This window comes from Calidris pugnax, unplaced genomic scaffold (genome assembly GCF_001431845.1).
Source record: "Calidris pugnax isolate Ruff unplaced genomic scaffold, ASM143184v1 scaffold58, whole genome shotgun sequence".
Taxonomy (NCBI): Eukaryota; Metazoa; Chordata; class Aves; order Charadriiformes; family Scolopacidae; genus Calidris; species Calidris pugnax.
In genome coordinates, this window is record NW_015090868.1 from 951,768 (window position 1) to 978,057 (window position 26,290).

Genomic DNA, 26,290 nt, shown 5'->3' on the forward strand with positions numbered 1-26,290 from the left:
GCAGATTACAGAGAGAGAGAGATGAGCAAGATGCATCTCAGGAAGGTAGGGCTGGTTTTGACAGAGGCTGACTGATGTTTAGGGTCTTACTAATCCTTGAAGTATTAAATCCCACTAAGCTCCGTCTTGTACGCAGAGATGATTTTGAACATGTTCTGTGCAAAGAGAAAAGCAGATTAACTGTCAACTGGGCAAAGAGTCCCAGCTCTAAGATGTGGTCAGCACACCTCAGGACATTTTAACTCTATCCTTCTTCTAACCCCTATCTGTTCCTTTTTTCCATAATGTTATTTAACAATACATAATACATACTGTTATAATTTTAATCCATTAACCAGCTGGCAGGGTTCCCTCCCTTCTGCAATAGCTTCACACCAGCCATCTCTGCAGAACAGCCTTTATTACAGGCCACAGAACATAAAACTACCCTAAAAATTATTCAAACAGTAGTACTAAAAGAGCTCTTGAACAACTATGGTGGCACAGGAGCACTCCATGGACAGCTATGCATCATCCTTGGACTTGCAAAACCAAGTTTCAGTTCCAAATAGTTTAGTGTTGTCACTTCTTCCCAGGTATTCAGGACTAAGCTCCTTTGCATTGACACAGCATGAGACCAGGTCTAGGAGTGCTCCTTCCTCTTCTTCTTCTGCTCCCCCCCCAAGTGATATATTCTTTGGAAGTCTTCAAAGATTTCTCAAAGGGACTCCTGCAGAAGGGTAAGAAGGGTAAGGGTAAGACGCATAGCCTGTAATAGCTTGTGAAGTCATTGGCAAGTAGAGGGTTTTTTTTAAAAAAAGAAAAAAAAAAAAGAAAAAAGAGGTTATTCCAGATGTCCACTGCTATTCAAAAGCAGAAGCGGCACCTGATCATTAGACCCCAGAGCAACAATTAAAGGCAGGCTGATCCAAATAAACAGCCAAGGACTGCCAAAAACAAAACAACTGACCATCCAGATGAACGCTGAAGTCAGTTTGCTTCCTTCAAGACAAACCAAAGAAAAATTCACTGTAAAATCACTGAAAAGTTAAATTCTTCCTCTTGGAAGTGGAATTGCTTATTGCAACCTTACCCACCCTGTTTTCTAATTAGCAGATGCAGATATACAGTATTTCACAAGGTAAAGGGAAGGCTTGATGCTGAAAGGCTTCCCAGATATGCCACAGCCTTCTTGGTCACCTCGTCATTTCAGTATTACCCCACAAGTCACTCTTGCTCCTCTAACAGTGGGCAAACTCTGCAGGGGCAAAGGGAAAAAGAAAAAAGTGCATGCAAACAAATTCTTAAAACTTTCTAATATTCATAACTGTCGTTTAGTCCTGTCTGAGTTTCAGCTGGCTGCTTTTTAGTCCAGCGAAATGGTTGTGTAAAAGGTTTCATTCCTACAAGCAGCAGGACAGCTTACGCAGAACGCCAGACCGAGTCACCGTATGAATCAAGTTAATTGAAAGCTTCTGAGTAGGATTTTGTACACTACAAGGTATATCACGATTCTTGCCAAGCAGCTCTTTAAAAATGTGTATATTAAAGAGTTACTTGTCAGGGATTTTAATTTAGTTTTTGGACAAAGCAAATGAATTACGCTAAAAATAAAGTCTGATCCTTACAACATATGTATTACTTGGGAATACTACATGTAACATAATAGGTTACTTTAGAGCATTCTGTTCTGTGTTTTAAAGCTATTGCATAAGGTTATTTTAATAAAAATGATTCCAATGAAAGAACAGTTAGTAATGAGGTGCTGACAATTGAATCTACATTCAGGGATTGCATTGGAGTGCCAAGTCCACTTTTACAGATGCAGTGGTTAGTTATCCAATAGATGTCCTCAAGGCATGTAAAACCAATATATTTTGGGTCACATTTGGCAGCAGAGATAGATGAGACAAGTGAAAACATTTACCAAGAACACATCTGAAGTGTGTTTTTCTTATTAGAGAAATGTAAGAAAATAAACCCAGATACCATGGAATGCCAGGAATTCCCTCTCCTCGATGTTTTTGATTTACAAGGCCACTTTTTGGTAGTCTCCTTTGACCTCCCTCCCTCATTTGCTGGCCTAAAGCCTTGAGTAACCAATGCAACCTCTTGACTAGGCCATTTTGAGAGCTTAATGTACAGGAATATGTCTTCATCAGAGAAGGAAAGACAATCCTTTCCATAAGTGACTCAGTTACCACAAAAATCATTGCTCATGAACTCTTATGGCACAGACTAGTTAAAACAGTCAAAGATACTCTTTATGAGTTGAGAACAAGTATTCAAGTAGAGACGTGGAGACCCAAAATAAATAGTAAAAAAATAATCTGAAGCAGATCTTACATCTTAACGATGTGGTGTTTGAACATGCAGGGCCAGAACCTCTGCCAGCATGCTGGTGAAAGCTTAGATCAACTTGAGGGCTCAGCCCTGCATATCTTCCTTATTCTCCCTCTCTTACTTCAAAGTAGCATACTCATCATAGTTTCGATGCAAACCTAGAGCTCCAGCTTCCTCAGATCTCATGCAACCCTAATATGGCCAATTCTAGCCTTCAAAACCGAAGTGACAGCTATTCAGAAAGAACGAAAGCCTCAGGCTTTCATTTTTACAATTATTTCCATACTCTAGTCAATCCGTCATAGAGAACTAGATAAGGACTTCTGTCTATATTGTATATATTTACCCTGTGTTCTGGATATCTTCTCACAACCCCTCCCTGATACACTTCTGCCTATCATGGGATGAGTAAGGAGAGCAGAATTTTGTCCTAATCCAAAATCTCTGGATTTTTGGTAGCTTTTTGTAGTCATTCAATATTAACACTGTGTCCTCCTCCTAAAAAGGGCTTGTATAAGAAGTGTGTTGGGTGCTGTCTAATTCCACTCCTCCTCCACATTCCCTCCTTAACATCAAGCCAAGCGTACCATGGATGGTATTTTTCCAACCTGTGCAAAGAGTGTTTGAAGCCATGACATATTCCCCTGTCATTAATAAGAACTGCAGCTTTTTCTGTCGAGATTAATTTCCTTTTCCTAAGGAGTAACTGGAGCTCAAATGTCCACGTGAAGCACTCACATTCAGCGCATGTTATGCGGCTGTTTCCAGTAACTGAAAATGGTTCAATATGGATTTCTGTTTTCTGGTCGCTTATTTAAAGAAGTAGTAGAGTCATGGAGAGATTTAGGTAAGGTCATAAAACTTTTTTCTCTCCCACTGCGAATGGGAATCTTTCCCAGCTGAAGATGATTTTAGAAAACACATTCACAATTTATGGAAATTAAGTGGTACTTGGTGTAGCACAGTCATCCAGAGCCTGCAGAAGGACCGCATCTGGGCTGCAACGCATCAGACACAGAAACTGGCTTGATTTGGTTAATTTTCACAATGACCTTTGAGCAGCTATAAAGTAGCAAAACCCATTTCAGCATCTTCAGGAAAACAAGATGCACAAAGAGAGGTGAGCACTGGATCTAGGCGATATGAATTAGAATCCAAAGATCTGCCATCTAAATAACAGAAACCATGCTAAATATTACTTAGCCATGCTAAATAACAGAAGAGGAGGCTGGATTTTTGGATCAGTTATAAGAAAATAAAATCAATGGTTATGTAAGCATTTCTCTAAAAAAAAAAAAAACAACAAACGAATGAAGTACTTCTCCGTGCACAGACTCATTCTACTATCCAGAGTAAAAGCATCTTTAAGCTCTGCCAGGTAAATAGCTCACTTCACATAAATTTCAGTCTGTGTAAGCTTTGATTTCTGTTTCATATTAAGTTTGGAATCATGAAAGAATCCTAATCACATAGTCAAAACTTGCAACCAAACCTGTTGCCAACAGATAATACTATTTCCTTCCCAAACACCAATTCGTAATCCGAACGAACAGCTGCCATTTGTTCTTCTCATCAGTCTATTATGGCACTTTTTTTTTTTTTTTTTCATTGTTAGATACATCAGGCTTACTTTATAGTATGAGAATGATAAACTAAAACACCCCTCCAGGTCATTCAGTTACTCTCTGTTCTGGCATGACGGCTGAACAGCAAACGAGCAATTCTGCAGTATGTAATAAGGCCAGTGCATATCACTGCGTTTTAAAACCTCGTTGTTGAGGTCGTTCAGGAGGCAAACTTGAAGGCAGTTGGCCAAGCAGAGTGAGAGCTAGTTTTAGAAAAATCTCACAACGTCAGCCAAGGCAACAGTTACTGGAAGATCATACTATAACATGAGAAAGATTGGAGCTTGCTTTGGAGATTCATAAAGTCTACTTAAACAGACACAGTCTTCATGCTGCTGTTGGACTCCAAATACATCTGCAGGAACATGCACGGTGGCCACACCAAGAGAAAAGCAGTTTGCAAACTTACACAGGGGAAAAAAGAAACTCACAAAATTCACAAACAAGAGCATTAGGATAACAAGAAAGGGATGTCAGTTTTAAAAGAAATGCTGCAGACTGCCAAAAACCCACCACCCCTAAGCAGCATAAAGATCTTCCCATTCTGTCCTGACTGCAGACCTCAGTAGTTACTCTTTCTGACAGTCAATCTGAAAGAGATTTGTCCTTCTTTACATCTTGCAAGGCATGTATCTGCAGAACAGAGGGTAATGCTAATAGGAATGCTAAGGAAACAGTCAGAAGATAAACTAGCTAAGGGATTGTACTCACTGAATTTCTTTACAGTCATTAAGTTACCTTGCTGTGCTAACCAGCTGAAGATACAAGTACTCAGAGACCTGTTGATGGCTGGACACGTCTGGGTAACACTCAACTTTATTGTGTCTTTCCATGGGCAAAGGAAAAAGTCAGAAACTTGGGACTTAGTGACAGTACTCAAATAGAGATTATATTGACAATAACATAAATATAGGGAGTCCTTCTCCAGAAAAAACAAAAATATGTCTTCAAAAAGCAAGAGGCATTCTGGATTTTGCCATTTTTCAGCCATCAGATTCTACAGACAATGACACCTCAAATCTCCTGATTCTTGCACTCTGAAGATGGCTATGTGAGTGTCAGAGGGGCCAGGAAAAGACCTGAATTCTGGCTGAACACCTTCATTATTAAGCCTGGGTAGCACAGACAAACTGTGCAGTTAGAGGTCCTCAAAGCACAAGGAATGGAGTTTGGAGCCGTCCAGCTTCCCACAGCCCCCAGAAGTCCTTTTTGTGGGCTAAGCGGCAAAGATAAGGAAGAACCGCCCAGCTGATGCCGAGAGCTTGTCAGCCCAATTCATTCTTTATCTCAAGGAAAATAAGCTTCAAGCTTCCTCTTATCTAGAAGACAACTTCTAAGGCTTCTGAGGCCTCTCGTAACAGGCAATTGACAAAAACATGCCACTTCTTATGCAGGAATCTGGTCAAATGAAGAAGCCTCATGCAATTCCTCCAGTGGTTACTTCAATAAACCCACTACTGCAGCAAACTGGGGTTTTACAGAGCCCCAGCAAGGTCTTCTAGGAATGCTGTACGTTCCCCAGCACAGGCGAGCTGGAGGTCTTGCCCTCTTCCCAGAATTTTCCACCCTCAACACACACCCCCCATCATCCCTTCCTTTTTTCCATTTCAAGGAGGTCCCATGATGAAAGGATCTGGGCAAATATACACATTTATTGTAAGATATAATAAATCTTATCAGCTTGTTCATCTTATCCTGTGGCAACAGTCAATTACGTTCATTTGATTCAGGCTGGTTTGAAACTGAGCAGAAAGCGCCTCCTGGAAAGCTTGTCTTGACTGACAAACCCCAGAAGCTGATGCAGCTGGAGCTGTTATTCCCAACAAGAAGATGCCTTGAGAAATTTCAAACAATAAGGAAACTCTGAATAGGCCTCAATTCAGGACTGTGCTCTCAGCCCGTATGAGTAAAATAAAGCGGTGAGCAGAAGATGCCGGTCCAGGGACGTGGCAGAGATGAGGGATGCTGTGTTTTGGACATCCCTACTGCCCAATCCACCACTCAGTGAAGCGTCTCGTGGCTGGATTGCTGAAAAGGCAAGAGGAATTAATAGAAAAACCCTGTAAAGCCCAGTTCATCTCCCTGAAAACGGATCTCAGCAGCACAGCATGAATCCAGCAGCACAGGGCTGGGCTGTAATTTCTCCTGTCATTGGTGAAGGAAAATTTCAGGTTTTTTTTTTTTTTTAATGCCATGTGATGTCTGCTTTTCATAAATCCTGCAGCTAAGACCTCTTTTTCTCCATAAAAGTCTGCTCACCTTGTCCAGAAAGGCAGATAGGAAAAGGCTGTACACGGGTGGTGGCTTTTTTTTTTTTTTTTTTTTTTTTTTGGGGGGGGGAGCGGTATGTGTGCTTGGAGTTATATCTAGAATCTATTAGTAATTTTTAGAAGTAAATGATTTTAGCTTTTTTTTTTTTCCCTGTGAGTATTTTGTTTTACTGCAACAGAACATAGCTGTGGTGAAATAGCCAAATTAAAACAAAACAGTGACTGAAGTTTGAGAATCTTCCTTCCTCTTTCCCCTCTCACCCTTATGATTCCACGGGTGGTGTTTTTTTTTTTTTTTTTTTTGTCTTGGAGGGGGTTAAGTTTCAGTTTAAAGCAATCCCAAAGAGCAGAGCTCTGCAGGGAATCGCAGCAGAGTCCTGGGACAGCAGGAGCCAGCAGCTCCCAGCAGAGGGAAGCGTCCAGCAGTGGAAAAGCTGGAGGAGCACCCCAGAAGCAGGGACAGGCAGGGAGCCCCAGCAGCCCCCCACTGCTGCTTAACCACCGACAATACACCAGAGCAGGCCCAAAAGCAGTTTACAGCATGGGGTTCTCCCTCTCCTCATCCAAAAGAGCCTTACCATCCCTTGTTTTGGTTTACCCTTCCTCCTCCGCAAGACTCTCAGTGGATATGAAGCAATATAGTAGTGTCATCTGGATTTTCTTACTGTAGTATTAACGTTTCCTCTTTAATATTAACATTCCAGAAAGGAAAACTACTCTAATTTATGCCATAAATTCCCAGCTCATTCAAGAATAACACTGTGCCAAATTACCTTCTTATTACAAGCTTTTATAGAGTCATGCATGCAAAAAAGGTTGGGGTTTGCATGCAAAAAAGGTTGGGTTTTTTAAAATTAATATCTACAGCCGGCATAAAGGAAATATTCAAAAAATAAAATTGAAAATACCACGAAGATCTAAGACCCATCCTCCGAAAGCTTAGTTTGTAATTAATTCAGTGATAAGAAAAACATCACTCTAATATCCTTCAGATGCTTGTTCCTCAGCTACAAAAATGAAATTAAAAAAACTATAAAAATCAAGAAAACAGAGTCAACCATTCAAAAAAGTCTATCACCGAACTTAAAAGGAGACTTTAATCTCCTTTCCAGTTTTAATTTTTGCTGCTCTTTTCTTTGCCACACCAGCACAAACAATCTTTCACTTGAAATTCACATCACACACCTGGTTGTTTAAAGAATATTGCAGTGGCTTCTGTTACTGAGATCATTGGAACTGCTGTTCCATCAGCTCACAGGAAAGAGGACAGGGAGGGTACAACTCAAAACAGTCCCCTCTCCCCAGTGCAACGAAGCACTGCGTGTCAGAGCGGTAAAGACCGAAGAAAGAACACACGGAGATCCTGCCTTTGCTTGTCCTGACACCTTAACTCCCCACCTAATCATTTATAACGTTATTTATACCCTCCCAAAGACCAGAACCCCTCAAATTTTCTGCCATGTGGGCTGCAAACTTGTATCCTGAGAACTTCCCTGTTTTATTGGTTTAAAACACAAGTTCTTTGGACAAGGACTAGGAGAGGGAACAGGAGTAGAAAGAAATGAAGTGACCTGTCCAAGATCACACTCCAAGCCGGGGCAGGGATACACCTCACCTCATGGCCTTCCTCCACGCTCAGGGTTGTCCAAGTCCCACCAGGACCAGGAGAGCACTGCACCATCACATCACGTGCAAGAGCAAAGGTGCAGCTGGAGTGGGGCTTGCTTCTCTATCCAAACTGTAACTGTTCTGACACTTGTACACAAAAGCACTGATCAGTCAGAAATAGAAATTAATAACCTGAGAACTAAGGAAGATTGGAAGAAGCGTGCATTTTCAACTGTCTTTAACATGAGACATTGAAATTTTACTATTACAACTCCAGGAATGTTCTAATTTTTAACCAACTCCCTTTCTCCACACCCCAGCACACCTCTCCTTCCACCTCTCATATGGAGACCTACGCACAGATTTGGCGAGTGCCACGTTCCAAACATCTGGCCCGCATATCGGTGTTTTCTGCCTCACACCCATCAACAAGATCACCTCATTCTCAACTTCTTATTTCCCCCACCCCAACGCAAATTCAGATGATTTAGGAGCTCCATTTGCTTTGTCAGAAGGACCCAGACACCTCAGCTATATTGCTCATGGAATTGCTTTAGGCATAGCAGCTCAAACGTGAAGCGTGTTATGTTACAGTTCTGCATCTTTATGGAAAAATGCCTGCTATAAGAACCCAATGGCTTTTTTTTTTTTAATATTGCATTAAAAACATATAATATTTTAAATTAAAATCTGGTCTTTCCTGAGATTTTTTAACACCACATTGAATTCCAAGAAGCTTGCAAAAGACCCCGAAGACTGGAGAAAAGGAAGCAAGAGTGGAAAAACACAGAAGAAACCTCTATTCAGCGAGTTCTTAAAAAGTGCATAAACAAATTAAGTATTCCGTTTATTCAGCAAAACATGAGAGCACATCAAAAGTGTTCCTGGGTAATAAAAGAGCAGATAAAAAAAAAGAGCAAACATACATGTTTCTTCAGTTGCCCACAATTCAGTATCCCATAGCTCTTTACTTCATGTTTACACTCCCAGACCTGTGGCCAGGACACAGGCACCTGAACCCTGACTTTGGGCTTCAGGGAGCCACGGGGCCCCCACACACTTCAGCTCCCAGCTTGCAAGAGGTGGGAAACAGCACAAGACAAACCTCCATCAGGATAAACTCATTACTGACAGCAGGATGCTTCCACGTCCTAAAATACCAATCTTAAAAGCACACGATTGGTGCTTTGACAAACAAAGTGGCCAAAATGCTATTAAATGGACAAGATAGCTGGCTCACAAACACAGAGAGCTTGATGTTCATCCCCTCAGACAACTCCTAGAAGGCACTGCATGTATGCTTACAATCAGAAGTTGAAATTGTTAAAAATTCCTCCAAATACACTGTGTGGGTTATCAAAATACAAAGACCAGCAAGAAGGGCTGCAATCAATATAATTTTTTTAAATTACCCCTGCCATTATGCTTTCATTACAATTTCCACTTGCGTTATGCATCATTTGTTTGGAAGGGACAAGGTGGCTATTGTATTTTTTAATCAGAAACTAACAGTTCTGATCCAGAGCGGCTGTCCTTAGTTTTACATCTAGAAATTGTTTCAGTTTTTTCATATATACACCCATCTGTATATAAAAATGAAAAAAAAAAAAATGTTGACATGATTCTCAAAAAGCATAACCTAAGTGACATTCACACTGAAGCAGCAACATGTCAGTGACTGCAGCAGGGCAAACAATTACTCCGAAAGATTTTTGAGGCTACTAATAAAATTAAGAATTCTAGAACAGATTTTTTTTTTTTTTTTTTTTTTTTTTTAAAGAAATTCCCTTCCTTACAAAGAGAGCACCTTCAAAGTACAGTAACTTAAGCAGCACATGGCATTTACATTTTCATCTAAATCTTTAAAGCAGCCCATTATTTCCTTAGATTTGAGAAAAGAACCCTGCTTTATTTCACCACGCCAGCCATAAATTATTCATTAATTCTGTTTGCTAACTCTGTAACTGAGCCCAGATGTTTCTGCTGGAGAGGCATTCCATAAGAAAAGTTAAATATAGCAAGCTGTGTGGAAGGAGCAGACCTCTGTCTCTCTCTCCCCACCACAGCATGCTCAACTATTACTTGGGAGAAAATAATGAAAACATTTGAAAAATATTCTGAATATGTGAGTCTGTGAAACGCCACAGTCTGATCACAAAATTTCACATAAAAGAGCCCCCCCAACTTGGGTGCAACTGAAGTTTCTGGTCCTGTCTCTGGGAAAGGTGCTGGCACTTTCACTCACCAGAGTAAACGGGAAATTTACAAGCAGAGGAACGCTCCTTGCCATGCATCATTTACAAATATAAATCAAGACTCAAGTTTTCAATTACAAGAAACACATCTGAGCCGGCTACCAAGGGCAATAACCATGTTGACGAAGAACTGAGAGCATCATTGGGAATTTCTTACGGAATTGACACAGAAACTTACTGGTGGGAACTTTAAATGCATTTCAGTACTTCAGAAGAACTTCAACCATTTTACACCAGCAAAGATAATTAACACTCATCTTTATAATCCAATACTAAGAGCACAGTCCTGTTGACCAGAATGGAAGCTACCACCTTCAACCCACCCTTTCAGACACTGTTACGGTTTCTAGTACTTCTCAGCAATTGCCATAAGCTTGTTTGGAAATGCCTATTTTCACTTAGAAACTATTCCTAATCATTACATTGTTGGAGAAAAAGTAAAAGACACAGGGCTGAACATCACAGAGCCACATTCTTTGGAGTTTGGAGACTATTCTCAGCCATGCAACACTTCTTCAGCCGTCCATAATGATCACAGGAGAGATTTTGAGAGGTCACCTAGTCCTTTTGCTCTTCTCCAAGGCACGATCAATCCTATTTAAATCACTATTTTCCTAATCTGTTCTTTAAAATTCCCAGTGTAACTGATTCTATAAGATGACTTTGCAGAGGGAGGGTATTTTGGGGAAGCTGTTACAGACTGGCATGGTAATGACACCACTGTCCTGGTACCAGCTACCAGCTTCTGTCATCCAACTTAACTGCACTTCCAGACTAGCAGCCAAACACCTCATAACCAAATCCTGCTGTTCTTTAACCACCCATGTCCATGGGAGACTTTGCAAAATACATGAAGGCTAACTCTACTGTTAACAGAGGCACCTTCCCACTAGCTAGCAAACAGGGAAACAAACCTTGGTATATATTCTATGAGCCACCTTAGAATACAGCAAAACTCTGCAAGCTATTCCTAAAAATGTGATTATAGAGAAGACCAAAGTCATAATTCTAGCATGGTAAGGCATAGTACCACAAGCTTTAATTTCCTCAATGTCAATGATGTTAAAATAATGGAGTAGTAGAACAGGTCAACAGTCTTAGAGCAATAAGTACCCATTTTTTTCCCTAGTCCATGCTGCCAGAAATTTTCTTTATTTCTGGTAGCTACTCAAACCTAGCACAAACAACAGCAACCACAGCATGTCTACCATGGGCAATGACCTCCTATTTTGCTGTGTAGACAGACCTTAAGAACATCTCACTTCTACTTCAGAGGTCAGCTGGAAAGCAACCAATGAGAAGAAAACCAGAAAAAAATTTATTTCAATTAGTCACCCCAGCAGCAACTTCCAATTGAGTCCACCTATATGAGGAAATGTTTCCTCTCCAACTCCTAAGGAAGAAGAGAGATATGCAATGTGAAACCTAGAAACTGGACCCTGTTACAGCACGTGTGGGAGATGGAAGATGACAAAGGATCTAGAGGCTCTCAGAAAATAAAGACCATATGTTGGAAGAGTGGAAAGTCTTCTGTGAAATCTTTTGGGGGGGGGGGTTGGAGAGGGAAGAGGGAGCAGAGTGCAGGTGTGAAGTACCAAAAGGAGTCAAAACAAAAGAATAGACTCTATATTAGATAGCCCATCTTGAAAACCCTTTTCTAATACAGCAAAAGAGAATGAACTTTTAATCTCCTTTGCACTGCATCAATTTCTAGATCAATGCTGAGCAAAAATTTTGTTTGCGGAGTGAAACCAGCACCTGGTGCATTTCCTGGTTTATGCATAGTAACAGAAGCTGCAGGAAAGTTTCAGTTTGGACAATTAAATTTAGAAAGTGAAACATTAAACCTGATGCACTTTACAAGTAATATCTTAGCTGCAAATTATACATAGCTAAGTACAATCGTGCAAAGTTTAGGTTGTCCTTGTTTAAGCAGAAACCAGGCACTCATGAAACTGTATACCTAAATATGAGCCTAATTATCTTTCTCCACAGGTATTGTGTTTGCAAATGAATAAATCTTAAAGTTAACAGGTACTCTAACAAGAATACAGAATGCAGCTCACTTTGTAATTATAAAGAGGCTTTTGGGAAAAGAAAGCCACACTTAAGACCTGCCTGCTTGTATGACCTGTTACTTGGGCACAAAAAGAAATGTCACAAGGAAGACTTTTTGGCGTGTAGTCTGTACTGATTTCTACTACAGCAACCTACAGCAATTTAAGCAACCCAAGCCTAAAAAGGTCCTGAGAATCTCCCACTTTTGGGAGTCTTATCTGGTCCACTTGCTTAATGCACACATACAAACTGATTATATTCCAGAGAATTAGGACCAGATGGGTTTTTGCTGTATGCTTGATTATTATTTTTTTTTAAAGACAAGACTTGTTCTCTGTTCCTTTTTTCCCACCGAAAGATAACAAACATTTTCAACATCTTGAGAAAAAAAAAAAAGAAAGAAAAAAAAAAAGAGTATTTACTTTGGTTGTGCTAAGCAGCCAGGTGCTATAATACTGCAAGTTTCATCCGCAGTCTGCAGTGCTGTAAGTTCCACCATGTTAACCATCACATCGGTCTTGTGGCCAGGCAGCTTGGGAAGCACAGAAAGTATCTTCTCTGCAAGATTGTCGCCGTGATGACCAACTGCTCCTAGGAAAAAAAAAAAAAAAGACCCCAAAAATGTCAGGTACATAACTAGAAGAAGGAAAAAAAAACACCAAACCAGACACCAAAACACATGGAACTGAGAGCAAAATAACGTTTTGGGAAGAAGGGCACTGGCAGTCACAACATCAAAACCACGATTAGCTTTTCAAAGATATTTTGCTACAAAATTAAAATTATTTTCTGGAATGTCTGAAGTTAAAAGCATTGATATCATTTCAGAAAGATTTATTTTAAAAGCATAAATTAGACTTAGCTTTACAGCTAGTAGATATTCACTGACTTCACACTTAAATATGCAAAATATTTCTCTTTGCATGAGAAAGTTGTTAGTTAAACAAGATTTGCAATGGTTATTTAAAAAAACAAAGCAAACATTTAAATATACACACACGCATACAAACTATGCCTTTCTAAACTAATAGGACTGTGCTTAAAAGGGCTGTATGCGGGTTGCATATGTACAGACCCTGATAGGGTGGCATAATATTAAAATAAGCAATTACCAACAACATGCCATCACCAAGGTCATCACTGTTACATGGACTGAGGGCAGCACAGGTGAAACCAACATGAAATGACTAGAACAACCCAAGTTACATAGTATAAAAAGTCAATTTGACCATGTTCCAAGAGAAACTCTGAATTGCAGTTGGCCCGTTTTCTTCAATTCTCCTGATTTCAAACACACATGCTCTTCTTTCCATTCACCAACTCGGAACACAGGCACGACAACCAACTTACAGAATATTAAGACTGTGAGCCAAGCCAAAGGAGAAAAACATGACCCACACTATAGAGGAAAAAGCTGGATAGCGCGACCAGAAGCCAGGAACAAGCGGAAGGTATTTTGGGCTAGATGACCTTAAAGGTCCCTTCCATTCTATTTGTGTTCTGCCACTTTAGCTGTCACCACAGGGCTGCACACCAATGGTGAGCTTAATAGTGTTCTCCTGGCTTTACTCACAGGAGAAAGAGGACTTCTGAAGCCACCTTTGAGAGGCAGGAAAAAGACCTTTAAGGTTCTGGTCCCATTCCATCAAAGCCTGTCCATGTGGCTCCCTATCTATTCTCACTTATGAACATTTCCAAAGACAGAGGTCTGTTTCAACAGGTGAAGTCAGCTTCATATGCTCCATAAATCCCCAAAAGGCCCTTACATTAAGAATATTAATGGGATCAGATTATTAAATGCTCTTGGATAAGCAGAAGGTTGTCTCCAGCAATCTACAGCAGCCACATTGTAAAACCACCTCATGGTTTATCAACTATTCTGAATTGCAGTACAATTCAAAAAGAGAAGTAAGGATGAAAAAAGGAGGAGAAAAGTGAAGTCAAACTCCGTGCGGGTAATGCTTCTGTCCAGAAAAGGCAAGGAAGGCACATGTGTCCAGCACATGGTGGTACTGCAACGTGGACACCTGGCTGCTCAGCTGGATTGAGATTACCAATTTGTTTCACCAGAGACTGTAATAGTCACAGAATGACAGCAACTTTCCTTTCTACCATCCCCAGACAGATTTAGACCACTGAAACACAGATGAAATGAGCTGGGTTGTCTTTGAGACTCCCTAAGCCATCTGCTCTCCAAAATCCCTACATTCTTCTTACTAGGTCAGTCACTTGTCAGCCACGCTGCCGTTATCAGCACTCGCAAAGTTACAGACATGGAAAACAGATGGTAATCTTCTGAACCTCCACCCCCATGTTCTGGGAGCAAGGTCTATCTCTCCACACTTGCTGCACGCGAGCAATGTTCAGCTAGACAAGACATTTAGCTAAACTGGAAACACCTCGAATGCAAATAAACCCATGTTAATTATTAATATCCCTCCTTTCTCCTTGGCAGAGGGGGAAAGTCTCAGTGTATTCAAGTTGCTTCCACAATTAGCACCATCTCAGTTTCCTTCCCACAACTGCTACTTCTTGGTGGCTCCTGCTGGTCCGCAGGCACTAATGGCTTTTGCTCTGCCTCATCAAATCAATGGGAAAACGTCTCCTGCAGCTTTTAAAAATCCCTATCACCCCTGACAAACTATGCAAACCAACCAAGGCTGGAATTAAACCTCATGAGAAAATCACAGGGAGTCACTTTTCAACCATACTAACTTCAACAGGGTACACAGGACTGGTTTCTGTCCTCTCTCCTCATCACTGTTGAGGACAGAAGCTCAGCAGCTTCTCGTGACCAACAGCACTCACGGCAGTATGAGCCTAGGACAGAAAATCATAGGGAGTCACTTTTAAACCATACTAACTTCAACAGGGTACATGGGACTGGTTTCCGTCCTCTCTCCTCATCACTGTTGAAGACAGAAGCTCAGAAGCTTCTCGTGACCAACAGCACTCACGGCAGCTGGCAGCTTTAATGCTGCCAACGTGCACACAGATCAGGTGTTAAAGTGACAAGGAAAAGTTATGTGACCAACGCAAAATACGAGTCATCACACCAGGCTAATTTCCAGCCTCGAGGATACAGGAAATCTTATGTATCACACTGTTCTAATTTTACTTCGCCCTCTCATTAAGAGTTACAAACTGAAATATGTGACATTTGATACAGGTTGTAGCTGGCACAACTGGAAAAGCTGACCCATCAATTCTTTAACAGCACCCAGGAACTCATTAACTACACCCAAAAGGCATTAACGACATGCATACAAGAAAATATTTTCCTAAGCCCATTAACAGCCCTATGTCACACCATTTGTACTCCAGTTCTTACATTCTCCTGCTGGTTCTACTGTCTGTCAAAAACAAACAAAGAAACCAAAGCAAAACAGATTGAAGGGCAATTGTATATCACAGAAGCAAGGTGAGCACTTGGGCAATGGAATACTTGAAAGTCAGCTGCTAAACATGAGGAGCTTGAATTGGAAAGCAATTCTCCTACAAAGGCATTGCTCACTAACAAGCAACTAACACAGCTCATTTCTACTGGGGGCTTTTCCTCCAATCAAAGTTTAAATATAAGGCAGTGTTCACCAAAACACTACACGAGGCATATCTTGTCCCCACTATCAAGCTTTCTTAAAATCTGCTGGTTTAGCTAATTTGTAGATGAGTTCAGGACTGGTGATTTTGGAAAGATACATGGATAAACGCATCCCAGTTTTCATGATGTTTCGACACTGCACGCTCACCCAATGCTTCTCTCAGTAAGACCACCACTAGGAAGAGTTCACACCAAGGGACTCCAGTGACACAATTGCTGTGATGCAACTTTCTAGGGCAATGCATCAACCTCAGCAAGAACAGGGTTTAAAATATCAAGAGAGCAGAAATGTTTACATCTATTTTCTTGAAAGAAGTGGATATTTGGAACTCCAGTTCCAAAGCTTGTCAGTGTTTTGCCGTATTCTTTCATCCAGCTTTAGCTTCAACTGACCTTGTTAAACAACGCTGGAAAGCAGCCCCTGTGTTCCCAGGAACCATTGTGCAGCATTCAAAGGGAAATCCTTCTACCTTGCCAAAAGACAGATCTACATTCTCCTTTATACAGACAAAGGAACATCAAAGCAGTCAGTTATCTGCCCCACTGTGCTGATTACAGAATCTAAAAACAAACAAAACACACACACAAAAAAAACCAACCCCAACAACCAACCACACCACAACCCCCACTCCTCCAAAAAAAAACCCCAAAAAGTTTGTAGCCCAGCAGTAGGAGCTAGGAGGACTGGTGATTTTGGAAAGATACATGGATAAACGCATCCCAGTTTTCATGATGTTTCGACACTGCACGCTCACCCAATGCTTCTCTCAGTAAGACCACCACTAGGAAGAGTTCACACCAAGGGACTCCAGTGACACAATTGCTGTGATGCAACTTTCTAGGGCAATGCATCAACCTCAGCAAGAACAGGGTTTAAAATATCAAGAGAGCAGAAATGTTTACATCTATTTTCTTGAAAGAAGTGGATATTTGGAACTCCAGTTCCAAAGCTTGTCAGTGTTTTGCCGTATTCTTTCATCCAGCTTTAGCTTCAACTGACCTTGTTAAACAACGCTGGAAAGCAGCCCCTGTGTTCCCAGGAACCATTGTGCAGCATTCAAAGGGAAATGAGAGCATCCTTCTACCTTGCCAAAAGACAGATCTACATTCTCCTTTATACAGACAAAGGAACATCAAAGCAGTCAGTTATCTGCCCCACTGTGCTGATTACAGAATCTAAAAACAAACAAAACACACACACAAAAAAAACCAACCCCAACAACCAACCACACCACAACCCCCACTCCTCCAAAAAAAAACCCCAAAAAGTTTGTAGCCCAGCAGTAGGAGCTAGGAAGCCCACAGACAAACACAGCAGCATCAGACTGCTGCCATAAAAACATGAGACTCCCCATCTCTCACAGCCAACTATTGCAACATATATAAAGAGTAGTAAATTTGGAGATAAGAAACACTTAAGCATCTGCTCAGAGCTCATTTAATTTCCAAGTCCCCTCCACTGGCCTAGACACCTGCAGTTCTCTTTAAATAGGCAAAACTCATTCCACGTATTTGCTTATCTCTGTAAAGCCTCTATAACAAATCTAATGTCTGAAGGATTTAAAAACCTATTTTAAAAGATTTTGTGCCTATTCCACAACAGCAGAATCTTTACAAACCATGCCACAGCAGAGGCTGCACCCTGACCCATAAGTACTGAGTCGACACCACTTGAATATTTTCAGCTGCCATCACTCCTCACAGCTGCAGTCTACAACCTTAAGTAACCAGAATAATTTAAGCATCAGTTGCCTCTCGTATCAAAGCCCCAGCCTGGTTCATAAAAAGGGGACTACTGTACTCTACAGGCCTCAGTATTTGTTTTCAAAGCCTCAGCTTATATGGTAAGGAAGAAAAAAACATGAGTTTGTTTCCTTTAAAAAGACATTAATGTCAATCCACCAATGCATCAACTTGGAAGATGCTGCAATCAAAAAGAGCATGAGTAAAGCGCTCCAAATTACAAACATGACAGATACAAGGAAAGAAACAGACAATTACAAACAAACAATTTAAAACCAAAATAAACAAGAAGATTAGTCAGAAATAGACTTTACCAGAAAGGCATGGGCCTATGTTAGTCTTCTCTCTCATCCTCCTCTATGAATGGGAGTATGTGGTAGGACGATTAAGGCACACCATGACTTTCTCGTGGCTGTGTCTGCTCCCAGAAACTGCCATGGAATGGTACCTATACTTTGTTGATGAGCATCTGAACTGTGATTTTTGCACCTGTCACAAGGCTGAAAACACTGCAGCCAGCACAAGGGTGTGATGCAAAGATGATGGCTGGCTGACAGCGAGGGAGATGACACAAAGTTAAACCCAAGCGTGCAGCCTCAGCTGTGGGGAAACATTCCTGTGACTTCGACCGATACATATAAAAGTGCCAGAGGAAGATAAAAAGTGCTGTTGCTGACAGCACTGAAATATCCAACTTCAACAACACTCATACAAAGGTTATTATTCAAAGCTATACATTAACTGAGCATGGACCCCCGGCTATTCATTCTTCTCTGTCTTTTCCTTGCTGCATTTCAAAATCCCCTGCACATCCCAGTGGGTGAAACCTCACTATTCCACACGCTTACAGTGGCCCAAATCCCGAGGGCTGCAAAGCACCAAGAGACTGGAAAGAGAAAGGCATCAAGCTGTTCTGAACACCAGTGTCTGAAAGGTATCAATGAGCTTACGAATGAAAAAGGAAATCTGAGAAGCCAGAAAAACTGCTCTATAGAAGGTGAATGCTGGCAAGGTGGTGACTAAGAAACACACAGAAGGACCATGGGGTTACAATATGGTATCACAATGCAAATATTTAGAGACACAAATATTTGAGGAGAAATATAAAGAGCAATTAAGGTGCCAGAGTTAGCTCTGACTTTAAGCAGTGTCACTCATCAGAGCACCACTCCAGCTGGGAGGATTCATTCTGCTTTTTAAAGCAAAGGTAGTGAACTTAAAAATAGTAAGTAGGCAAACAAAAGCAGCACTAAACACACATACAGACTAGGACAACACCAGTAACAAAGTTTTATACAATCAGAATTTGAGAAGTGAGCACAAAGTACTAAGTCTGGGATGTCCCCAGGGTGTAAAAACACATGTCCCATCTTCTGGAGCACTGCTTTATCCACAGAGTCCTACACTGCGGGGACAGGCAGTATGGACAGACAGACAATGAGGGCAGCAAAAGCCATAAAAAGAAGATCCCTGTTACAGATCAGCTAAATATTATGCAATACAGGACAAAAAGGATAATTATTTGTCTTAATTTGGCATTTTCCTCTCTATTCAGTAAGTACAATATGCATAAGTAAGACTGAACACCAAAAAAATTTAGATTATAACAAGTACTCAATAGAGCTCAATCCAAGTTTTAGAGTAACAGCTCAGAAGGGATTCTTTGCTTCATGGAACCTAGAAAGCTAACATAGTCAGTTAGATGTCTTCTGATTTATTTTATTAACATAGCTGTTATTTTGTTAATCACATCCATTGGGATCTGGCGACAGCCATCTTGCCTTTTTTTTTATAGAAAAATGTGCCATTTTAAATGTGACTAAATATTTTTTTATATAATTGTCACAACAAAGATAATACAGTTTCTTGACACTGGTACCAGAGGTTCTTTACCAAAACGTACTTAATACTCCTTTAGTATGTTCTTTAAAGTGGAAAGTTCTTAGTATTTATTTAAGTACCGGTATTTTCCCTTAGTTCAGTTGTTTGGAAACGCAGCACCAGAAAAGGCACTTTTGAGACATTTTGATTTTTACTAGTAGAAATCAATTGGTATTACTGAAAACTATGTTATTCTAGCCTAACATTTTATTTGCTCTAGATAAGAATGGACCATGAGCCAAAAATAAGACATCTGTTAGTGTAACTCCTTTAGACATCATCTAGAGCAACCTAAAGCTGTATTCCATCCAGATCTTTGAGTGAGAAAATATTTGCCTCCTGATAGCCTATTCAGAGTGATTCAAAGTCATAGCCTGCCTTAATCAGAGAGCAGGCCAGCACCTCCTTCTAATCAGCTTGCAGGATTTTGTGGAAATGCTTGGAATATGAAAGCATTCCCATAATTCACAGATACAGAACCATTTCTCATATCTGCAGCCCACATGTTGGACAAGATTCAGGTATCAATAAGACATTTACAAATCAAATCCAAAAATCTTTCATCCTTAGAGAGGGCAGATTTAGAAAGTTGTTTGAAATGAGTTGCAAATGAGAAAGTTTACGTCAAAGACTTCCACCTGGACCAAGCCGTTATTTGAAAAAAAAAAAAAAAAAAATTTTTTTATACTGCTGACTGCAAATACATAACACCTTGAAAAAAATCCAGTTGCCAATACCAAGCCAGAAACTTGCAGATAGGAAGCTTTAGCTTTTACAAAGTGTAAGGCTGAAATTCAACAGACTCATTCACCTGAAGGCCAAGCCGTGAGGTCGGAGGTAGGGGCCCAGGGGAGAGGGTATATAAAAGGCTGAACACACCTAAGAAAATTAAAGATTTCAGGTGCAACCTAATTCCACCATTTCGCACTTCTTGACAACTGATTTCACAATTTAAATGCTGTTCCTTCTGTGTATGTTTTACTGTACCATTCCTAGCAAACCAATAAAACAAATCTCATTGCATGGCACTAAATTCAGGCCCATGTAGCCTCAGAAATGCACCACATTTTTCTTCCTTCAGTTTGCACTGTACTTGATGGCAAGAACATGAGCATGGTATCACGTCCAAAGCATAGGAAGGCTTCAGTGAAACTGACAATGAATTCTGGAGACATTTGTTGGTAACAAAAGAATGGCTACATGAAGGGATCTTGGTTTCAGTTACAGATACTGAAGAGAATATATTCCTAAAAAAAACCAATGCTTCACTTTCTCATCCTCACTCCAAGAGCTTTGATGTATCTCCTCCAAAGCTGCCCCACCTGTCCTGATGTTTTCTCCAAAAAGCCTTCTCTTACTGAAGATCCCAGACTTCACTTCCCAGATATAAGCTGGTACCAATTATATATATATATTCAGAAATAGAAGAGCTACAGGTTCAACATTGGACCAAGCACTTGCTATAGGACATGGGGTGGCAAAATCACGACCTGAATTACTGACCACAGACAATGCAAATAGAACCAGGCCCACACACTGTATATGTGAGCAGGTCTATCAATAACACAATGGGGTAAACGAATGCAGCCACTCCTATATCAATTATTCTCTGAGTTTACTGTTTCCACTGAAAAACAGTTATTCCAGAACTGAGAGCCTGATACAAACTCACTCTGAGTCACTGACCCAGCACCTTCTGGCGACTCATTCAATCACTGTTTCCCTTTTTGCCCTTTTGATATCAAGTCTTACCAGCTTAAAAGACTTTACCTCGCTTACCAAGCTTGCAGGTTGATTACAACACCAGACATTCTCCTTCTGACCGTTTCCTGATGCACTGTCACACACTCTCTACACTTCTCACCTTTCGCATCAATCCTGTATTAACTGGCAGCATTGAATTTACCATATGGTACATTACACTCATTTGCTTCCCAGAAAGCGTTGTATAAACAATTCTGTATTGTTTTCAAACATAACACTTTCAAAGTTAACACCACCAGAAGTGCAATTGCTTTACTCAAAGACTATGCATAATGCACAGCATATAAAGGCCATATATAAATACATACAGAGACATTTTCTGGCATATAGATATAGCTAAGCATATAGATAAATGTATAATTGTTTAGACAAGTATAATGCCACGGGTAACAAGTAGATACGGCAGGATACACTTCATAGTAATCCACAAGACCCAGTCCACCTCCTTCACACCTTAGGATGCCACACTAGCACAGCACACACCTCCAGTTTGCAGCAAGGTGGAACTGCTGAAAACAAACCCTTGTGGAAACAAACTCTGGGTTTCTATCACCCACTGGGGTGCAAGGACACGTGAGCAACCACCACAGCTACGGTGCTACACATGCTGCCAGGCCACAAGGACTCCTGCATGCATCCAAAACCCTCCCAATGGGGTGGCCGTGGACCCGCAGGGATGCCAGCCCCCCACCAGCAGCAGATTTCTTACCAGCAAGGTCCAACGTCCTGTCCACGAAGACGACGGAGGCCTTGTTGATGGCTGTCCTCCTCCTGTTCCTGGCCGAGGCGTAGCTTGCCAGCTCGGCGGCGACGACCCTGCTGAGGGCCCCCACGGCGAAGCTCTCCTCCCGCAGGCCCAGGGCGGCGAAGAGAGCGTCGAGGTCGCCCACCACGGCCCGCACCGCCGCCCGCAGCTCGGCGGGGAGGGCGCCCAGCCCGACCTCCGCGGGGCCGGGCCCGCCGGGGCCGGGCAGAGGCATGAGGAGCCCCGCCAGGGCAGGCAGCAGGCAGAGCTCCGCCGAGACGGGGGCCAGGAGCGGCGGTCCCCGCAGCACTACCTCGGCGCGGCCGCCCTCGCCCATCCACCGCCGTAGGGTCTCCTCCAGCTCGGCCGCCCCGCCGCCCTCCGCCTCGCCGCCGGACACCAGCACGCAGTGCCGCACGCCGCCCTGGCCAAGCACCCTCCTCACGGCGGCGGCTGTGCCGCCCCGCAACGGCCCGTTCACCACGAAGACGACGCGGGACCCCCCCGCCGCTGCCTCAGCCGCCAGCGCCCTGACGGCCAGAGCCCCCGCCGCCAGCAGCTCCCCCGCCCCGCCGCCTCCCCAGTGCAGCGCTTCGGCGGAGGCCGCGTCCAGGAAGACAACGGCCCGGGGCGCCACGGCGAGCACGGGCTCCCAGGCCTGCCGACACACCCGCCGCAGCTCGGCCACCGGCGCCGCCATGGCGAGTACCGCTGACAGCCACAACACACCGCACGTGCCCGGCGCGCCGCCGGCGCCGCGGGATGACGTAGCGGGCAGGGATTGGTTGGTTGCCCGGCGGCGGGGAGGAGCAGGGGCGTCCCTGGGAGAAGCGGGGCCGGCGGCGCCGGTGGGGTCTGTGAGGGGAGGGAGCGGCCCGGGGGTCTTCGGGGGGGTTAATGGTGGCGGTGAGGCCTTTCCTCTGGCCGTGGGGGCTGTACTGTGGCTTCCCCGGAGGACTTGGTACCGGGTGCGGGACCTGGAGTCCACCAGGGGATCCGCTGCCGGGTGCGGGGCCTGGCGTCTCTGAGGGCGAGGTACCCCCAAAGGTTAGCCTCGGGTAGCTCTTTTATGATATACAGTTGGAGACATATGACAAGGTAATTTAATTCCATTTCTCCTTTAAAAAGCTCTTGATCTCAAAGTCCGTTCCAAAGCCAACTGGAAAAAAATGCCATAATAAGCATATACAGTTTTTTCTCCCCAGAGAATGGATAGATTGCTCGCAAATTTCTGTTCTACATAGTATTGCACTTGAGCAACCTCCTTAGTACAGAGCGAGGAGGATACTCTTTCTGACATAGCGGGATTATCAGCAGTAACAAAAAGATGAATGATTTCATTAGTGCCTATAGAGGAGCTGGGGAGGGACTCTTTGCCAGGAAGGGTAATGATAGGACAAGGGGAAACGGTTTTAAATTGGAAGAAAAAAGATTCAGATTAGATATCAGGAAGAAATTCTTTACTATGAGGGTGGTGAGACACTGGAACAGGTTGCCCAGGGAAGTTGTGGATGCCCCATCCCTGGAAGTGTTCAAGACCAGGCTGGATGGGGCCTTGAGCAACCTGCTCTAGTGGGAGGTGTCCCTGCCCATGGCAGGGGGGTTGGAACTAGATGATCCTTGAGGTCCCTTCCAACCCAAACCATTCTATGATTCTATGATTCTCCCCAGAGAATGGATAGATTGCTCGCAAATTTCTGTTCTACATAGTATTGCACTTGAGCAACCTCCTTAGTACAGAGCGAGGAGGATACTCTTTCTGACATAGCGGGATTATCAGCAGTAACAAAAAGATGAATGATTTCATTAGTTCATCTCCTATCTTAACTGGTCTTCTTAGGTCTCTTGCAGGTTCAGCTGGTTTCAGAACACTGCAAAACATGAATAATATGGAGTCACCAGATTTCCAGTAATGAAATTAAGTCCTCTCCTCCTAGTCTGTTCCATGCACACTCCTACCCTGATGCATTCTTCCCTCTTCCAAACTGCAGTTTATGTCTTTGTGCTGTTCCAACCCCGATCTGTTATTTTAACCTTAGGGCATATAAATTTATGATGCTAGAAAAATATATATGTTAATAGCCTTCTTGACTATTTTGATTTGGAAAATGAATGCCAAGAAAGGATTGGAGATGGTTAACCACTGGGCCTCTGGGTTTATACACAAGTAGAATTATCCTCCACTCAGATTGAATTACCTCGGATATTATGTATCTCTTGAGCTTTTGCTTTCTGCTTGAGTGCCAGGGACAAAAGCTAGATATATTATGGCTTGTCCAACTCTTTAGTTACCATTTTTAAAAGGTTGGGTTTGTGTTTGTTTTTTTCAGACATAGTGTCAAAACAGCAGATGCCTTTTTAAGAAAACAAATAGCTTTTTAACTTTATCAATACTGTGTAGATTGCAACTAGTTCTGCATATGCCAATGTTGAAAAAAAAGGGTTACTAGCCAGAAGACAAAATGAAGTTAATCAGTTTAAAGCATAGTGGTTAAATTACAAAACAAAATTATCCAAGTAGTTTTTACAGCTTATTTTATCCCATGTGCAAATTTATAACTGCTGTGTTAGAAAAATAACTATATTAAAGTGTTCCCATAAACTTGATATCTTTTTGTGGGTTTTTGGAGTATAACCCATGAGTTGTTTATGCAGCTTGCAAACACGCCTTCAGCCTTTCAGCCACTCGGGGCCTTGGGAGAAGCCTTTTTTGAGGCCCCAACTGCTGCTTTCCCTCTGCACAGCAGTAAAGGGGAAACTGCTGTGGGACTGGTGCTAGTTTTTATCTTAAAGCAGAAGTTAAAATGTCATCTAGGCCAGCACTTTGTCCTCAGAGGCAACGCAGCAAACAGGTGCAGGGCACCCTCTGTCCATCCAGAGGTGGGTAAAGATCCTCCTGAGAGCCATGGAAGGCCAGCAGCTGTTTTTGAGACTTAGCCTTCTTGTGCAAGCTTCCAATGTTCAAGGTCTTCTAGGTGGATTTTTAGGTGACCACCAGCTGAACGTGATGTCTACTTAAAGGTTTCTATAAGGAAAACCAAGGATCTGTCTTGATGTATTTTAAGAGATTTTATGTTCTACACCTACTCCTGGTTTCTCTTCCTGGTGTTTTCCACAAAAGTATTTTCTTCTTCCTTGTGTCTACATTCAAAGGAAACTCTTAGAGTTCTCCTACGTCCTTTAATGTCAGCCAGAAGTGCGTTAAATGGCCAAGTAAACAAAACAGTAATGAAAATGAAGAAAGATACTGATGCCCAGTAAGAGATGCTACAATACAAATGTGTTTTATGAGAAACAAGTGTCTAGAAATGTTTTGGGTGAAAAAAACACCTTTGCTGAGTCCACCACCATAAGTATATAAAATGGAATTGCATGATGAAAACTTACTCAGTAATACGTGATTCACAATCTCTTTAGTGGGAGTGGGAGGTGGAACTAGATGATCTTTAAGGTCCCTTCCAACCTAAACCATTCTATGAGCTGTATATGACACCCAGATATACAATTTCAGGAAAAAAAAAGCCTTTTGAGAAGGTAGTTTGTTCACATGAACTCCAATGGAACATCATGCCATATATGAAACTTTAAACCAAGGTTCTCTATGTAGGCAATTCGAAGACCAAGCTCCCCCTTCCCAGAGCTGTGATGTGTTTATAGTATCGTCAAGCCCCACCACCTGATTTTTCCACAGTCTGTCCTGCTGTGAAAGAGGGGTCCCTTTTTTAGTTTTCACAAACACCCTAAGACACCGAAGACTCCGTTTGTACACACAACTGGTCAGAACTTGTTTTGACAGTTGGTGCTTAAAATTTTCTAATGAACTTTGCAGTCATTCACAGATGTAAAGTGAGAAAACGACCAGTAAAAACGGCTCACGACTTCCCACTGCTTTTAAAATAGAGCAATTTCTTCATGAAATGCACAGTTACACTCCGGAACACTCACGATGCCCTGTGAATATTAAACCCTCACTGCAGCTAAAAATAAAATCAGGCAGTTTGCGGAGGGAAAAAAAGGAAAGATAAACCTATGAGGAGCTGTTAAACCTAACACATTACCGCCAGCTGGGAGGGTCCCCGAGCCCAGGGCTGGGGCACCGCTAGCAGAAGCAGTAGCGCCTTTGTCCCGTGGAGCGGCTCCCCCGGCAGCTGCCGCCGGTGGAAGCACGGCACCGGGCCGCCCGGCTGTCAGCTCCCGGTGCTGGCCGAGGGGGGTCCCGGAGGAGATGGCCCCGCTGCCGGGCACCCCCACCGAGGGGGCGGCCGGCCCTTGGGGGATGCAGCGGAGCGCAGGGACCGCCGAGAGCGGCGGAGACAAAGGGGAGGCGGCTCGGGCAGGCCGGCCGCGCCCGGGGAGGCTGGGGAAGGCGCAGCCCAGGTGAGTCCCGGCGGCGGGGCCGGCTCCGCGGGGGGGGGGGG

The 26,290-nt window shown here is 42.7% G+C and overlaps 2 protein-coding genes across 2 annotated transcripts in view; one reads left to right on the plus strand and one right to left on the minus strand.

Annotated features, from left to right (window-relative positions):
* Positions 1 to 22,601, minus strand: part of SCFD2 (sec1 family domain containing 2) — a 192,426-nt gene extending 169,825 nt beyond the window's left edge. Inside the window, exons 1-2 of the mRNA XM_014945616.1 lie at positions 21,837 to 22,601; positions 12,561 to 12,729 (exon numbers count right to left, since the gene is read on the minus strand). Coding sequence (XP_014801102.1) covers positions 12,561 to 12,729; positions 21,837 to 22,572 — 905 coding nt within the window. The 5' untranslated portion in view covers positions 22,573 to 22,601. The remainder of the gene's footprint in view (positions 1 to 12,560; positions 12,730 to 21,836) is intronic.
* The window catches only part of FIP1L1 (factor interacting with PAPOLA and CPSF1), a 43,916-nt gene continuing 40,196 nt past the window's right edge, over positions 22,571 to 26,290 (plus strand). Inside the window, exons 1-2 of the mRNA XM_014945499.1 lie at positions 22,571 to 22,639; positions 25,988 to 26,249. Of these exons, the coding sequence (XP_014800985.1) occupies positions 22,571 to 22,639; positions 25,988 to 26,249 (331 nt within the window). The remainder of the gene's footprint in view (positions 22,640 to 25,987; positions 26,250 to 26,290) is intronic.